Here is a 17,845-nt window from a genome sequence, read left to right as displayed (position 1 = left end):
TCATTTAAGGTTTGGGTAAGGCATAAGCTAGCAGTGTGGTGAAGGTTAGGTTATACTCCCCTTGTCCTAAGAGTCAAAAATGACCCACCTTCACTAAACCCCTAAAATAAAGCAGTTTAAAATCACATATTAATTAGATCAATAGTCGAAATGGGCGGGGTTTATGACTGTAGCAACGACACTGTATCCCTGAAAATCGGATGCATCCGGTTGTTGGCAACTCCGTTAAAAGTTTCTAAACTCAGAGGCACAACATCGCGAGACTTCCGGAAATGCAAATGGTTTGAGAAGAGAACCATTCTTCTTAGTTGTTAATTTTCTCGAACTCTAAAGGCAGAACCTATAGATTCGAGCAAATGTCTTAAGTAGTTGAACACTTCGTGCAAGTGACACACGTTTTCATTTTCGTCAAAAACAACTATATCGAATGCGTGGCTTTGATTTGACGGCATGCACAGTTCGGCCTGAGACGACCTTCAGACCCTGCCGTGTTTGTACGCATGAGCGTGTTTGTACGCATCAGCAAGACAATTTCGCCATGGAATCCCGAAGGGTGATAGGCAGAAACTGCTTCTCCAATAGAAATCCCCCATCTTCGTACTGTACTGTCAAAGATTTGTATAACTAAACCAAGATAGATCACAGCCTGTCGTTTCCAAAGGGAACAGATGAGTCACAGTGGGCAGAACAAGCAAGGAGGTGGGCAGAGCTAGCGAGATCCAATTGTCCCGTTCTAGCAAACATCTGCATATTTCCATTAGGAAACACTCCTGAAATGCGCGTGTGCAATAACTCAATTCGACTTCCTAAACAACGCGCATTTTAAAAACTGACAATAGCGGAAGTTTACAAATCTCAGTACACTATATTCATAACAGATTATAGTTTGGTAAACAGAACTGTATTGAGATCAAATGTTTAATCGATTAGAACATTTGCAGAATGTAGGACAAAATCTCGTTCCATCTTTTCCCACTGGGCTTCCTCTCACTACCATATTTGAGTGGAAACGCCAAACGGATGCTTCATATTTATACATCCAGTGAAATCTGTCTCATTGTTCGGTGGTACTGTCTTTGGCCTACTTGCTTGCTGACCAGTCACAACGGGGGTGTTCATTACGCCAATTACGTTACAAAACGTTCCGTCTGTTGCGAAATGTTTTGCAACAGAAACCGTTTACCTCAAAGTGAAAACATTTTCCAACGAAAAAAAGGTAGGTCTCTCCCCGTTTTACTTTCTTGCTGTTTGGTTCTTAAACGATAAACGGTTTTCGTTGCAAGACGTAATGAATACACCCCAGATAGCAGAAAAATTGCCAATTTCGCCGGAGCGCCACCGCCCTTATGACGGTTGTCAGGGCACTTTGTTGCTAGGGAAAATTGTAAAGGGGATGAGGATGAAAGCGGAGGTTAGAAAGGATACAGCTTTTGTCAGATTAACGTCAAATTTGACTTTTCGCAGCAGGTTAGAATTTACGCAGCAGGTAAAGATAATTAAGGTAAGGGAAAGGGTTAGGGTTAGGTAAAATTAAAAACAATACACTTTTGCCGTTAATTTGACAAAAGCTGGATCCCTTCTAGCCATGACTAGGTTAGGGGGCTTGGCCTTGCTAAATGAGTCAATCCGGAAGTAGTATGGAGCGTGTAAAATTCGGTGGTGTCAAATGAAAAATACTGTCAAGAGCCAGTGAAACACATACTGGCTTGGACGGATTGGTAGGAGAACAGTGGTGAAAAGGACGATGCATATTGCAAGTCTCGGTGAATTCCTATGTTGATAAATAAATCAATTGAACACATCTAGCTAAATGTCGGATCCAAGAAAGAGGGGAGGAAATGGGGACTGGACATGCTGTGAGGCACTGACACCGGTGGGCAAAACGAAGAAGGTTTAAAGTGGGAGTGAAGCCGATCAACTGAAACCATTCGACATCCAAGCTGGCTTTCCAGATAGCAAGCAACACGTCCTACCGGGGCAAATTACAAAAGGTGAGGTGGAAATTGTACTCTTGCTTAGCTAACGTTAGCTGTCTGAAGCTAGCTTGATCAATTTGACTTGATTTACCTAGCCGTGAGCTAGGTCGTTATGGAACTAGCTAGCTAACATTTGATTTATGAAAAGCTCAATTGCTTGGTTGGCTAGCTAGGATGTAAGCTAGCTAACGTCATTAATATGGAGCTGTTCACAAGTATTGCAATTTCCAAACATTTAACTCAAATTGTGGTTGCAATGGTGTGCAGACATTCAGTTTTGGTCATGCAACACAATTGTAAAATAGTTGTGGAAGTTGGTCAACGTCTGTTATTCAAACTATTGTAGCCATTTTCTAATATTACATTGTTAATTTTGAAATTACGTTTGCCAAGTTGTTGCTGTGTAGTTGGCTAAAATGCCTCTTACAGGCAAACGATAGTCGAACTACAATGTAGCGAAGTGACACGGATACAGTTCAGTTGTCTTGACTGGCTTCAACTTGCTTTTCTTAAATACTGATGACCAGTTTTGTTTAGTAGACTACTCTTCTAAGACAAATATATACTTTAATAACAAACCTGATTCCAGCAAGGCTAGTCTTTAGTTGAACTTCGACCTTCTAATTTTAGAGTTTTAACCTACCAGGTACTTACACGTCTCAGTGAGAGACAGAGGGAGGGAGGAAAAGGAGGTTGGCGTTTCAAATGGCTCTGTTCTTGACGGTGAGCAACAATTCCCTCCCATTCCTCCTTTTCTCCCACCCCCTTCGTCGTCCTTTAAACTTTCTGATGTGTTGAAAGAGATACTGGGAGAACTACACAGCTCTGCTTCAGGTACCGTAGAACAATACTTTTTACACCCTTTGGCACCTCCTTTCAAACCTGACTTTCTCCTTTGGCTTTTGTGTAACTTCTCTTACAATGCTACCATAGATTGTCAAGTTATTGCCCTCTCCCTCTTAATTGTTTGTCCTACCCACACGTCTATGCTGTCTACTCATCTGTCCTTGAACCCCAAAACCTCTAGTGCAGTACCTCCTTTTTTCTCTTTCTTTGCGTTTTCCCTAAACTGCTTTATTCCGTCGTTCACTCACCCTATAACTGTCTAGTGTTGCAATCCTACCATGTCTAGGCTACGTGTTTAAAGCCATGTGTTTCTGATGTAATGTTAACATTGTGTGTGTGTGTGTTCTAGTGAGGATCAACTGGAATAGATTTACTGTAGCTCTTGGTGTCCCATGGTGAAATGGGTAGATTAGCCTCTAACTCTGTTGAATTTGTTGCCGTTTTGAGCACCCAGGAAATGAGGCTCACCAATTCGCTCTCTGATATACATTTCCTGAAAGTCAAAAGTAAATATAGTCCTTTTAGCCTAGCTTTTCAACCGTGAACATATGGAGTACAGATTTAATGTTGGTGTAGGATTCAGTAGCACATTACTCAACCAGACCAGGACATCCACTCAAAGTTAGTTTGTACTTAGTCCGATTGCAATGCTTACAAGATTATTGTTATCACCTGTAATTGGTTTAGACACCTTGAAAGTCTCCTGTTAGGATATACAGTGTACTCTCCCTCCCACCCTGGACTCAATCGATCCCCTTATCCAAGTCGATACCCTTCTCCCAATGTCTATCCCCTTCTCCCAATGTCTATCCGTCTGCTAGATATAATGTTGTCAGTAACTGTTGCGCGTCATTTCTATCCACGTCAAACTTGGTGTAAAACCACGCCCACGGGTAACCTAGCAACATTCAAAGCCGCGCTGATTGGTCAGAGTTCGGGACGTTCGCTGGGACGAAGTAAATGCGCGTGAGCGAGGAACAACGCTCGAGAGAAATCCCCGCGAACGGGGAGTTTTCTATCGCCCGTCGTGCCATGTTTCGTGGCCGCGTTTGAATTGAGTTAAACTAAAAAGGCAAGTAACTCTGTAGATAGCTCCATTGAGTCACTATTACTGACAATGTTAGCTATATATTTGCCCATTCAGCTAAAGCTAGTGTAACAGTATAACTTTAAACCGTCCCCTCGCCCCGACACGGGCGCGAACCAGGGACCCTCTGCATACATCAACAACTGACACCCACGAAGCGTCGTTACCCATCGCTCCACAAAAGCCGCGGCCCTTGCAGAGCAAGGGGCAACACTACTAATAGGTTTCAGAGCAAGTGACGTAACTGATTGAAACGCTACCACCGCGTACCCGCTAACTAGCTAGCCATTTCACATCCGTTACACTAGTTATACAGCATCTCATTTAGTTGCCAACTACCACAAATGTCATATAGGTAAATATCTCAAAACACTTTAGATGTCTAGCGTTAACCACACTAAGCTGACGCACACTACTAGACAGCTTCAACTGACACTTTTCATGATGTCGATGCTATCCATCTGGTTAGGATGGCTGAAATTAATTTAGTATTTTATTTAACCTTTATTTAATCAGTCACTAAAAATATACATAGTTTAATGCATCTTCATAACCAAATTCTGTAAAATGCGAAGTATGGATGGCAATGTTTTTTTGTTTTGGTGGGGTTCCCCTCTCTGGCGTTCTTCCTCCTTTACTTCTCACTCTGACCAATCAGCACGGCTTTGAATGTTGCTGGGTTACCCGTGGGCGTGGTTTAGCACCAAGTTCGATGTGAATAAAAAGGACGCACCTGTTCCCCCATGTCTCTCTGTCTGCTAGATACAGTGTTCTCAGTACCCGTTCCCCCATGTCTCTCTACACTCCTGCTGTAGGCCTAGAGCTTGTTGTAAAATATCAGGACATGTCAGGATGTAGCCTAGGCTAGTCTGATGATGTGGTCAGGACCTAGACCTGTTGAAAGGATTCTCTTGGATGTACTAAATAGTAAAATGTTGTCTGTGATATCTAGGCCTTATTTGATTGGATTTGACTTTTCAGTCATTGAAAGCTGTCCAAATATGATCCCTGACCTGGTTATGAGGCGTGGATATTATTTGGACAGCTTGTTGCCATTGAAATGCTCACTCTGCAAGTATTTACAATGTTCTAAAACCAAAAACATGGCACCATTTGTATGTTTGAGTCTCTTTAAATCTTCAGCATATTGATTTTGTGCAGTGCTCTCTTCTCACAAACCCATTTATTAGGTTGATTGTCATAATATTTGACTGAATAATGAATCGTATAGCCTATTTCTTTACTTCAATTTATTTAACTAGGCAAGTCAGTTAAGAACAAATTCTTATTTGCAATGACGGCCAAACCCTAACCCGGACGATGCTTGGCCAATTGTACGCCACCCCTTGAGACTCCCTATGACGGCCGGTTGTGATACAGCCTGGAATCGAACCAGGTGACGCCTCTAGCACTGAGATGCAGTGCCTTTGACCAGTGCGCCACTCGGGAGCCCCAATAATCTCAGGACATAAAACAAAAAAAGCTTTAACAGCTAATATGTACCAGGGGTGCGACACGTGTTCTCTGCCTGTCATACCAACTGGTACGTTGGTTTATGACCTCATGTTATTGACAACAAACCCTGTTAAAACAGAAATACTTAAAAAATCTATCAGAATAAAACTTTAAAGCTTTTTAAATCTATGCCAATAATCAGTGTGATATAGACCCAGTCATCCAGGAGCTGGGTATTGGGATTTACCATGCTGGGTATTGGGATTTACCATGCTGCGTATTGGGATTTACCATGCTGCGTATTGGGATTTACCATGCTGGGTATTGGGATTTACCATGCTGGGTATTGGGATTTACCATGCTGGGTATTGGGGGGTATTATCCCTCATCTGGAGATACCTGCTGGTGGTGAACCATAACGAGAGGTCCTCCAGTGTCCCTCATCTGGAGATACCTGCTGGTGGTGAACCATAACGAGAGGTCCTCCAGTGTCCCTCATCGTCTGGAGATACCTGCTGGTGGTCAACCATAACGAAAGGTCCTACAGTGTCCGATTCCCAGATGGCATCCTATTCCCTAATGCACTACTTTTGACCGGAGACCATAGCAGTGCCATCTGGGAAATGCTCCACCTGGGACTCAGTGTGTTTTGTGTTTCCCAGAAGGCTGAAACTGCTCTCTCTTTCGTGTTGTTTGTTTCCAGCAACAAAGACAACATGAGAGGGACCAAAGTGATATTTATTAAGGGCTGTGTATTAGCTTCGAGTGTGATCCAATCAAATATTATTTGTCACATGCGCCGAATACAACAGGTCTAGTAGACCTTATCGAGAAATTCTTACTTCAGTCAGCTCCTCAGTCAGGACTACTGTTGCTACGGATGCTGGCTGGTATACACTATATGACTAAAAGTATGTGGACACCTGCTTGTGGAACGTCTCATTCTAAACTCATGGGAATATGGAGTTGGTTCCCGCTTTGCTGTTATAACCAACTCAATTCTTCTGGGAAGGCTTTCTACTAGATGTTGGAACATTGCTGCGGGGACTTGCTTCTATTCAGCCACGAGCATTAGTGAGGTCGGGCACTGATGTTGGCCGATTAGGCCCGCAGTCGGCGTTCCAATTCAACCCAAAGGTGTCCAATGGGGTTGAAGTCAGGGCTCTGTGCTGGCCAGTCAAGTTCTTCCACACCAATCTCGACAAACCATTTCTCTATGGACCTCGCTTTGTGCACGGGGGCATTGTCATGCTGAAATGGGAAAGGGGGGTGCCTAGTCAGTTGTACAACTGAAATGTGTCTTCGACATTTAACCCAACTCCTCTGAATCAGAGAGGTGCGGGGGGCTGCCTTAATCGACATCCACGTCTTCAGCGCCCGGGGAACAATGGGTTAACTGCCTTGCTCAGGGGCAGAATGACAGATTTTTACCTTGTCAGCTCGGGGATTCGATCCAGCAACCTTTCAGTTACTGGCCCAACGCTCTAACCACTAGGGCCTTCCCCAAACTGTTGCCACAAAGTTGGAAGCTTAGCATCATCTAGAATGTCATTGTAGATTTCCCTTCACTGGAACTAAGGGGCCTGAACCATGTAAAACAGCCCCAGACCATTAGTCCTCCTCCATCAACCTTCACAGTTGGCGCTTTGCATTCGGGCAGGTAGAGTTCTCCTGGCATCCGCCAAACCCAGATTCGTCCGTCGGAATGCCAGATGGTGAAGCGTGATTCATCACTCCAGAGAACGTGTTTCCACTGCTCCAGAGTCCAATGGCTGCGAGCTTTATACCACTCCCGCTGACGCTTGGCATTGCACATGCTTATCTTAGGTTTGTGTGTGGCTGCTTGGCCATGGAAACCCATTTCATGACGCTCCCGACGAACAGTTCTTGTGAAGGCTTTGTTTCCAAAGGCAGTTTGGAATTCAATAGTGAGTGTTGCTTCAGCAATCGGCATTCCCGTTTAGTGAGCTTGTGGCCTACCACTTCACAGCTGAGCTGTTGTTGCTCCTAGACGTATCCACTTCACAATAACAGCACTTACAGTTGACCAGGGCAGCTCTAGCAAGGCATAAATATGACTAACTGACTTGTTAGGAAAGGTGGCATCCTATGACAGTGCCATGTTGAAAATCACTGAGCTCTTCACTAAGGCCATTCTTCTGCCAGTGTTTGTCTATGGAGATTGCACGGCTGTGGGCTTGATTTTTATACACCTTCAGCCACACCCGTTTCTGACAATCGCTGAATCCACTTATTTGAGGGGTGTCCACATACTTTTGTGTGTGTGTATATGTCCGTCCTATATAATAGTGTGTGTGTGTGTGTGTGTGTTATCTCATGTTAAATGATTTGAATAGGGATCCTCTGGTTACTGTTAACATGCTTTTAAAACCTCCATGGAATAGAAAAGGATGGTATTAGTCTAGGTTTCTGGACATTAGGCTAACAGTTGGGTTCAACACCAAACGCCACGACGACAGTCTTCAGAAGTACTTCAGCTTGAATTTGTGCTGACAGGATGTCCTGTTCCCCTGTGATACTCGGGCCGACGGGGTCCTGTTCCCCTGTGACACCCGGGTCGACGGGGTCCTGTTCCCCTGTGATACTCGGGCCGACGGGGTCCTGTTCCCCTGTGATACTCGGGCCGACGGGGTCCTGTTCCCCTGTGATACTCGGGCCGACGGGGTCCTGTTCCCCTGTGACACCCGGGTCGACGGGGTCCTGTTCCCCTGTGACACCCGGGTCGACGGGGTCCTGTTCCCCTGTGATACTCGGGCCGACGGGGTCCTGTTCCCCTGTGATACTCGGGCCGACGGGGTCCTGTTCCCCTGTGACACCCGGGTCGACGGGGTCCTGTTCCCCTGTGACACTCGGGCCGACGGGGTCCTGTTCCCCTGTGATACTCGGGCCGACGGGGTCCTGTGACACCCGGGTCGACAGGGTCCTGTTCCCCTGTGATACCCGGGTCGACGGGGTCCTGTTCCCCTGTGACACCCGGACCGACGGGGTCCTGTTCCCCTGTGACACCCGGACCGACGGGGTCCTGTTCCCCTGTGATACTCGGGCCGACGGGGTCCTGTTCCCCTGTGATACTCGGGTCGACGGGTACATAATATAGTTAATACATTCCGCTGTGCAGTGATCTTAAGAAGGGTAGTGAAAATGAAGCTGTTCCCGTACTGAACCTCACAGCGTGATTCATGAGCACGGACCCTGAACAGAGTTTTACAGTTTGATTCATAGCCTCAAAACACACCAATAGTTTTATGGTGACACTGGTGAGCGATGAAGAGGCAACAGCCACAAGATTTGTGGTTGGACCATCTCCTACTGAACAGTTTGGGTCGTGTTCTGATTCTGCTCAATGACGGTCAGCGAATTTCTAGATGATATAACTCCAGTAATATCCTGATCTGTCCAGAAATCCACTCATTTTAGTCAAGAAGGCACTGATGTTTTGGATCATATAGTGCTTGTTTATTTCAGACTGTTTCACTGATAGCATCAATTTTGTACATTTCAAATTTTCTAACATACTTTCTTATTTTCTCTGTTTCAGGATGATGGCTGAGGGATAACGTCAAGGACTGTCAGCCCCTCCACCCCAACGTGACCCTGGGTATCTTACCCAAACACCCCTTTCTTCTCCCCCTGTTTTTCTCAATTTCCTCTTGCCTCAACTCACTCTCCTGTCCCACTGTTTCATGGAGGAGAGTCAAACCGATACAACAACACACTGGGTTAATACTCACGTCTCTACAATAGAGGTTCTGGATCATTCTCCTGTCATGTTATCGATCAGACTCAATGATTGGATGAGCAGTAAGGATCACGTGATCAGACCACTGTTCTCTCCACCCCTATTGGACGTCTTCTCTTTCTCATCTTTGTGATTGATTTGGACCCTATTGGCTGTTGTCATTTCAACTCTGTCCCCCCTCCGCTGTTTTCTTTTCCTCACTGCAGTCTATCCTCTGATGTCATTGGGCCATGGTTCGCAAGAGAGGTTCCTTTATCTTGTGTGGAGCTTTCCTATTCGTCGCCTGCAATGGCTTGCTTCTCCTTTTCCTTTGGGGACGGCCTCCCATTGGTCGATTTGGGGAAGGGGGAGGGGCTGAGCCAGGGGGAAGGGAAGAGTGGGGAGTGGCCAAAAGAAAAGGGGGTGGGTCTAATCTGGCTGGTGAGGTGATCCGATTGGCCGAGGAGGTAGAATCGGAACTCGAGACCCAGAAGGAACTTCTGAAGCAGATTCAGAGTCACAGGTCACTATGGGAAAAGAGGAGAGGGATGAGAAGAAGACAGATGGATGGAGGGAAGGTAGAAAATAAAGAGGAACACAAACCACCGCCACAGTTGCCTCCAGTACCTCCAAAGGACGATTCAGAGAACAAGGACCAAAGTCAAGAAAAAAATAAACAGGAATTTATTGTTGCAGTAGTCCCAGACCTTAAAGTAGACACACAACCGGACAATGACATAAAAGAACTGAACTACACCAAATTGGAAGTAACTGTCACCAGCCCACAAGTTGTCATTCCCATATTGGTTATTGCCTGTGACAGGGTGACCGTGAAAAGGAGTCTTGACAAATTGATCCAATACCGCCCCTCTGCAGAACTCTATCCAATCATAGTTAGCCAGGACTGCGGCCATGCTGAGACAGCTCGCGTGATTGGCTCATATGGCAGTCAGGTGACCCACATTAGCCAACCAGATCACTCGGACATCCGGGTACGGCCGGAGCACAGGAAGTTCCAGGGCTACTATAAGATTGCCAGACACTACCGCTGGGCCCTCAACCAGGTGTTCAACACACTCTCTCACTCCACCGTAGTGATCGTGGAAGATGACTTGGAGGTAAGTGAACAGTAACTGAAATCTATACACCACTGTCTGCATGCACTGTAATTGAGGAATGGATTTAAAGTGCAGCTCAGTCTGAATGTCTTGGACTCATTGATTTAGAAATGTATGAGTTTCTGGTGACTTGCATGCAGCTCAATATAAGTATCTAGTAGCCTGTCTCCTTCCTGTTTTCTGTAGCGTGAAGCATCTTGATGTACAGTACACCCCCTGGACAGAACACTAGTGTATCGCAGGGCATTGAGTCCCATTTTTACAGCCTTTGGTATGACTCGGCTGGGAATCGAACTCCCAACCCTCAGGTGCGGACACTCTAACCACAAAGCCTGTTGGTCAGTTTAGTATTCGTATAAAGCAGCACTAGATTCATCAACGAGGCCTACAAGTGATGAATCCACTGCTGTTTTTCAAGTTACACGCCAACATCCAGCCCTGGCGTTATCCCAGAACCGCCATTTCTTTAAGGGAACGACGACCCTGTGGCCTACAACAAAACATGAAGTGCTCTGTTTGCAGCACTGAGCTTTAACCCCCCCCCCCCCCCCTCTGCAACAGGGACAGAATATGCCTTCTGTCTGCCTGCTCAGCACGTTCCATAGGGTTATATGGGAATGTATTTAATTCCATCTGGCTCACATTGACATTTGGGATAATGATGATAGAAGTTGATCCTAAAATGTCCCTCATTTGCACAGCACTTTCATTGGGATAACCTAAAACAGCTTTTGCATTAAACATTTCGTAACATTTATTTTTATGGCCTCACAACAGTAGTTTATTGGTCTAGGGCATGTATTCCCAAACTAGGGCAATGCTGTTAGGGGGTATGCCAAATAAAAATGTGATTAAAATAATATTTAAAAAATAAATCTTCACATTTTCAAACTACATTTATATTTTCCCACGGGGCTATACATTTTTGATGAGGTTTTTTTTCTCGCCTGAGTAGCCTCGTTTCACTGCCAAAAATCAAATTCAACCATCTAAAGTTGAGCGAAATAACAACACAATGTCAAATACAGGTAGCCTAGTCAAATAATTAACATCCAATCACATTAACTGTTATTCTCTCGCGGGAAACCTTCAGTCTTGTCCAGACATTTTTAGGAACGAAACGTGACAATTTGAAAAATAAGCCACGGGAGTTTTTTGAGCGAAAATAAAGACAACTTTCGAGTAGTAAGACATGTATAAAAGCAACAGATACCATTAATAAGAAGAGCCTAGAAGTGTCTTATATGGTGAGCTACCGAGTGGCTAGGACAGGCAAGCCCCATACTACTGTGGAGGACTGGCTAGGACAGGCAAGCCCCATACTATTGTGGAGGACTTAATTCTTCCTGCTGTCACGGATATGGCTGGGACAATGCTGGGGGAAAAGGCCCAAAAAACAATACAATGACTTCATCAAACACTGTTTCACAACATGGCAGGAGATGTGTGCGAAGGAGTAATTGTTTCAAAACAAGCCAGTGAATTATGAGTTACAGCTGGATGAGTCAACATACGTGGCGGGCCTGGCACAGCTCCTGGTATATGTCCATTATGTTTATGGGGGGTTCAATTAAGGAAGACATCCTCTTCTGGAAACCAGGACAGGATATTTTTAAATTACTGGACAGCTTCGTGACATCAAATGGACTTTGGTGGTCAAGATGTGTTGGTATCTGTACTGATGGCGCAAAAGCCATGACAGGGAGACATAGTGGAGGGGTAACACGTGTGCAAGCAGTTGCTCCCGACGCCACTTGGGTACACTGCAGCATCAACTGAGAGGCTCTTGCTGCCAAGGGAAAACCTGACAGCTTGAAAGACGTTTTGGACACTACAGTGAAAATGGTTAACTTTGTTAAACCCCTGAGCTCTCTCGTGTATTTTCTGCACTATGCAATGATAGTGTCTTGCAAAAGTATTCACCCCCTTGGTGTTTTTCCTATTTTGTTGCATTACAACCTGTAATTTAAATTATTATTATTTGGATTTGATGTAATGTACAGACACAAAATAGTCCAAATTGGTGAAGTGAAATGAAAAAAAAGTACTTGTTTCAAAAAATTCTAAACAGAAAAGTGGTGCGTACATGTATTCACCCCTTTGATATGAAGCCCCTAAATTAGATCTGGTGCAACCAATTACCTTCAGAAGTCACATCATTAGTTAGATTGCACACAGGTGGACTTTATTTAAGTGTCACATGATCTCAGTGTGTGTGCAATTGAGAATCTGTGGTATAACTTAAAGATAGCTGTACACCAGCGGAACCCAACCAACTTGAAGGAGCTGTAGCAGTTTTGCCTTGAAAAATTGGCAAAAATCCCAGTGGCTACATGTGCCAACCTTATAGAGACATACCCCAAGAGACTTGCAGCTGTAATTGCTGCAAAAGGTGGCTCTACAAAGTATTGATTTTGGGGGGGGTGAATAGTTTTCCATGCTCAAGTTTTCAGTTTTTTTGTCTTATTTCACAATGAAAAATATTTAGTATCTTCAAAGTGGTAGGCATGTTGTGTAAATCAAATGATACAAACCCCCCCAAAATCAATTTTAATTCCAGGTTGTAAGGCAACAAAATAGGAAAAATGTCAAGAGGGTGAATACTTTTGTAAGCCAATGTAAGAGCTCTTTGTCATGTCCCACGAGCCGGGTTGTGACACTCACTCATTCTTATGTTTAAAAAATGTATCATAGTGTTCGGCAGGCTTACAGTGATGGCAAAAACAACATTTGAAAGTGCGCTGACCCTGGTGCTAGAGGGGGTACGCAGCTGGAGGTTGAATGTTTGAAGGGGTACGGGACTATAAAAAGTTTGGGAATCACTGGTCTAGGGTAATCACTGGTCTAGGGTAATCACTGGTCTAGGGTAATCACTGGTCTAGGGTAAGTATTGGTCTAGTGTGACCAGTGGTTAGCCACAGTAGGCTTTGTTCTGTTTAGGTCCAGTAAAGCCCATCATTACGAGTCATTTAGCAGGCGCTTTTATCCAAAACTACTTAGTCAAGCATGAATACTTTTTTTGTATGGCTGGCCTTAGTGGGAATCTTACCCACAATCCTGGCCGTTTAGAAGCGCCATGCTCTACCATATTTAGATCACTAAACTGACCTCAAGCCAGTAGATGAACCAAGGAGGACAGAGAATGGTGCACAGTAGGGACAGAGAATGGTGCACAGTAGGGACAGAGAATGGTGCACAGTAGGGACAGAGAATGGTGCACAGTAGGGACAGAGCGAGTGGACATCTGGAATCCTGGTTTGTGTTCCCAGATTAGCAGATTTGAACAGATTTAGCGGATTAACTACTTTGACACCCGGCAGAGTGGGGTGTGAAGACAGACCCCCTCCATCCTGCCCCGCTCATCCCCCATCAATTCAGACCAAGGCTGTGTCCCAAATGGCATCCTATATACTGCAGCACTATCTTTTAAACAGGACCCATAGGGCTCTAGTCAAAAGTAGTGCACTATATAGGGGATAAGGTTCTATTTGAGACGCTAGTCAAATGAAACTGCCAACTGGCTGAACAAATGGAAACAAACTGCATAGGCAGAATTCGTCATGAGTTACAGGAAATTACCAAAATAACAGAGTTGTTACCATGAAAGGGAAAGGGGGATACCTAGTCAGTTGTACAACTGAAATGTCTTCTTCTCTTAACGCCTCTGACTCAGAGAGGTGCGGGGGGCGTCTTCAGCGCCCTTGGGACACGAGTCACCAGTTAAAAGCTTCTAGGCTAAACTTTGCCCCCCTAAATCAAACATTGAGAAACTGAGGGGGAAAATGTACTGGGAACTGTTCCCGCAGTTGCTTTTCTACATATTGTGACTACCAACCTGAACACACATTCATCATGTTTGCTTTGGTTAGTCATTTCATGTTGACATACTATTGACATTGTATTAACCAGATAGCCCAACATTTTGAACTTCTCATTCATTGAGGCCCCTATTGGGTGTTTATCAAGCCTGCTCAAGTTCTTGTCCTTTGTTGTTGTTATTAGGCTTGTATTGCATGGATTCGTACTGCAGATGCAGTTTTCACAGCCAGTTGATTGTTGACGAGCAGAAACAAACATGTTTGGTAGTGTTGGTTATTGTTTGGCATTACAATGAGTGACGCATAGTTGACATGATATCACAAACAGATCTGGGACCAGACTACAGCTTCCATAATTCCATAACAAATAGTGGTGCAGGATATATAATGAATAATTCATTTTATAACTGGAAGGACAAACATACAAAGACAAGTTATCCTACTGTAAAACAGATGACTGATCCAAAGCTTCTCTGTCCCGTCCAGGTGGCCCCAGACTTCTTTGAGTACTTCCGCGCCCTGCACCCCATCTTGACCTCTGACCCCACCCTGTGGTGTGTTTCTGCCTGGAACGACAACGGCAGGGAGGGGCTGGTGGACCCTGGGAAGGCTGACCTCCTCTACAGGACAGACTTCTTCCCGGGGCTGGGCTGGATGCTGCTGAAGGACGTCTGGGCAGAACTAGAGCCCAAGTGGCCCACGGCATTCTGGGACGACTGGATGCGTCACCCCGAGCAGCGTAAAGAACGCTCCTGCATCCGCCCAGAGATCTCCAGAACTATGACCTTCGGACGCAAGGGTGTCAGCTTGGGTCAGTTCTTTGACCAGTATCTGCGTTATATTAAACTCAACACTGACTTTGTGCCTTTCACCAAACAGGATCTGTCTTACTTGATGAAGGAGAACTTTGACGTGAACTTTGTGAAGGAGGTTTACAGCGCCCCCCTGGTTAAGGTGGAGGAGCTACAACAAGGGGGAGGTTTGAAGGCAACAGGTCCATACCGGGTGCAATATTCCAGCCGGGAGAGTTTTAAAGTCATGGCCCGTAACTTAGGGGTTATGGATGACTTGAAATCGGGGGTTCCCCGTGCAGGTTACAGGGGCGTGGTCAGCTTCCTGTCCCGTGGACGACGGGTCTTCTTGACCCCACCTGAAGGATGGACAAAGTACGACGTCAGCTGGAGCTGAGAGGTTTGGACAGGACGTAGTGGGAATAGTATCGAAGACCGACTTGAGAAAACACCCTCTCAAACCAAAGAAAACAAAAAACAAGGTCACATGAAGGAACGGAAGCTAAACCAAACAGACAGGCTTGGTGGGTGAAGGGATTTGACATGTGGTAGAAGTAGGTTGGGTAGAGGAGGAGTAAAGGCACTCCTTGTTTTATGAGCGAACCTGAATGCAGTGTGACACAGGGCACAGCCCAGGGGCTGAAACCACAGTCTCTCAGAAAGTAAGAATCATTTAGTGCTTGGTTGTTCTCCTGCTAGAGCTCGTCTAGGAAAGGTTTACTTCAACACAATGTCTTAAAATTAATCTAAAGTTTTGGACAACCACAAATTTGATTACATCGGTTGATTGGGAGGCCTCAGATTAGCTTTTTGTCTTGTTCCCCGTGTCACCAGGTCTTTAAAGGAGAGGCCAAACCCCTCTCTGGTCACATCTCAAATTGCACCCGTTTCCCTATTTAGTGCACTACTGTTGACCAGGGCCCATAGGGGATAGGGTGCAATTTGGTACAGCCTATGTCTACATTCTACTTTAAAAGAACTTGCAGTATTCTACTCACTCAAAGTGAATGAATATGAGGTCAAAATATTAGTTAGACTGGTATTAATTGAGTATTATAAATATGATTGTCTAATTTGGTTTATTCACAAAATAAACATAAAATGTTTTTTTTGGGGGGGAAAGGCTATTTCGGGAAATGTATTTTATTTAGCTATCTTGTAAATGGTTTATAAAGAGATCATTCTTTAAATGGGCAGAGGTTCATATATTGCCATGCAGCGCACCAATTTAACACATTGTATGTGACATTCTGTTGATGTTGGGTTTATCCCAAACGGCACCTTATTCCCTAGAAAGGGAAGAGAGAGCCATTTGGGTGCTGACTATACTTGAGCCCTTTCCAAACGAAGGGTCAGTTGTAATTCCATGACATTCAAACGGTGGTATTCTACAGTTCGGTTTGTTGAAAAACCAATGATTATGATTGTTTGTTTTTTCCCCATTTACATGATGGGTGATACATTAATGTACTGCATTTAGTTCTGGGGGTGATTGATTCATATGTCCTTATGGTGAAAAAAAACAAAACACTGCCTGACCGTGTTTATAACTTTAATACGTTACAAATAAAATTGACTATTTTGATATTTGTCCATGTGTCTTTTGAGTATCAGCAGTTTTCCCGACTAGTGAGCTAACGGCTCTTAAGTCTTATTGTTCCTGGTTCTTTTCCCACTTGTGCCTGTAACCTCTGTCACAAATGGCACCCTATTCCCTATATAGTGCAGGACTTTAGACCAGAGCCCTACGGAACTAATATATATATATATATATATAGCACTACTTTTGACCAAAACCCTATGGGCTATATAGGGTGTCATTTGGAACGCAACCCAGTCTAGGTTATCCCTCCCTACTTCCTTTCCCAGTCCACTCTTAACCTCTTGACTTCCTGCTCTCTCTTGCTTCCTGTTTCATAAACAGTATGGTCTGATCACTTTACAATCCAGATTAGAAGAGCCTAGAGATCAATTGAGGTGCCTCAGCAAGCAGATTTAGACTAACGGGCCATGGAGGACAATATTTTAAGACTATTGGCCGACCAACTGTGTTGAACTACAAGGATTATGTCCGTAGTCTCTCTGGGCCATCATTTCAAATCAAGCTGGAGTCAGAGGCTAATATGCCCAATAGATTAGTTAGTACATTTTATATGAAATTATTTTTGCTTTCTGTCAGTTACTTATACTATAGGTTGGCAATGGACAGACCGGTAGAATTTTGAGCATCTGCCGGCCTATCGTTACCACTGAGCAGAGTACCTGCCATGAATTGTAAACCAATTTTACATCTAGAAACGGGAGATAAGAGGGTGATCCCTGTAACACACTGCGCTGAAAGCAAAGTGTACGAACGGCCCCGCACTGCGCCAACAATCTGTCTGGTGAGGTTTCTGCTTTAGGCTGTAAGAGCTACTGTACTTTACCTTGTGTAGCAGTCGGCATGACAGTCTGATCTAATGTGTAGCAGTCTCCGTGACAGTCTGATCTAATGTGTAGCAGTCTCCGTGACAGTCTGATCTAATGTGTAGCAGTCTCCATGACAGTCTGATCTAATGTGTAGCAGTCTCCGTGACAGCCTGATCTAATGTGTAGCAGTCTCCGTGACAGCCTGATCTAATGTGTAGCAGTCTCCATGACAGCCTGATCTAATGTGTAGCAGTCTCCGTGACAGCCTGATCTAATGTGTAGCAGTCTCCGTGACAGCCTGATCTAATGTGTAGCAGTCTCCGTGACAGCCTGATCTAATGTGTAGCAGTCTCCGTGACAGTCTGATCTAATGTGTAGCAGTCTCCGTGACAGTCTGATCTAATGTGTAGCAGTCTCCATGACAGTCTGATCTAATGTGTAGCAGTCTCCGTGACAGTCTGATCTAATGTGTAGCAGTCTGATCTAATGTGTAGCAGTCTCCGTGACAGTCTGATCTAATGTGTAGCAGTCTCCGTGACAGTCTGATCTAATGTGTAGCAGTCTCCGTGACAGTCTGATCTAATGTGTAGCAGTCTCCGTGACAGT

General features: G+C 44.7%; 2 protein-coding genes across 4 annotated transcripts; one reads left to right on the top strand and one right to left on the bottom strand.

The window, feature by feature from the left end:
- Window positions 1-1,668: 1,668 nt before the first annotated feature.
- On the top strand, window positions 1,669-16,415 carry mgat1b (alpha-1,3-mannosyl-glycoprotein 2-beta-N-acetylglucosaminyltransferase b). Of its 3 annotated transcripts, XM_038966753.1 has the most exons (4): window positions 1,669-1,991; window positions 2,623-2,699; window positions 8,924-10,221; window positions 14,526-16,415. In XM_038966753.1, exons 3-4 carry the CDS (start codon window positions 9,355-9,357, stop codon window positions 15,225-15,227), a joined length of 1,569 nt encoding a protein of 522 aa, XP_038822681.1. In that variant the 5' UTR covers window positions 1,669-1,991; window positions 2,623-2,699; window positions 8,924-9,354; the 3' UTR covers window positions 15,228-16,415. The 3 variants fall into 3 exon arrangements, with proteins under 3 accessions (XP_038822681.1, XP_038822682.1, XP_038822680.1); XM_038966754.1 differs by lacking the exon at window positions 2,623-2,699; XM_038966752.1 differs by lacking the exon at window positions 1,669-1,991 and having other exon boundaries at window positions 2,697-2,810.
- Window positions 7,807-8,475, bottom strand: LOC120021999 (S-antigen protein-like). The gene has a single exon (XM_038965801.1). It carries the CDS (start codon window positions 8,473-8,475, stop codon window positions 7,807-7,809), a length of 669 nt encoding a protein of 222 aa, XP_038821729.1.
- Window positions 16,416-17,845: the final 1,430 nt, after the last annotated feature.

The sequence above is a fragment of the Salvelinus namaycush genome, chromosome 27 (genome assembly GCF_016432855.1).
Source record: "Salvelinus namaycush isolate Seneca chromosome 27, SaNama_1.0, whole genome shotgun sequence".
In the NCBI taxonomy this organism is placed as follows: Eukaryota; Metazoa; Chordata; class Actinopteri; order Salmoniformes; family Salmonidae; genus Salvelinus; species Salvelinus namaycush.
The sequence above is the reverse complement of the archived record's forward strand: the minus strand, read 5'-3'. Positions and strand labels throughout refer to the sequence as shown.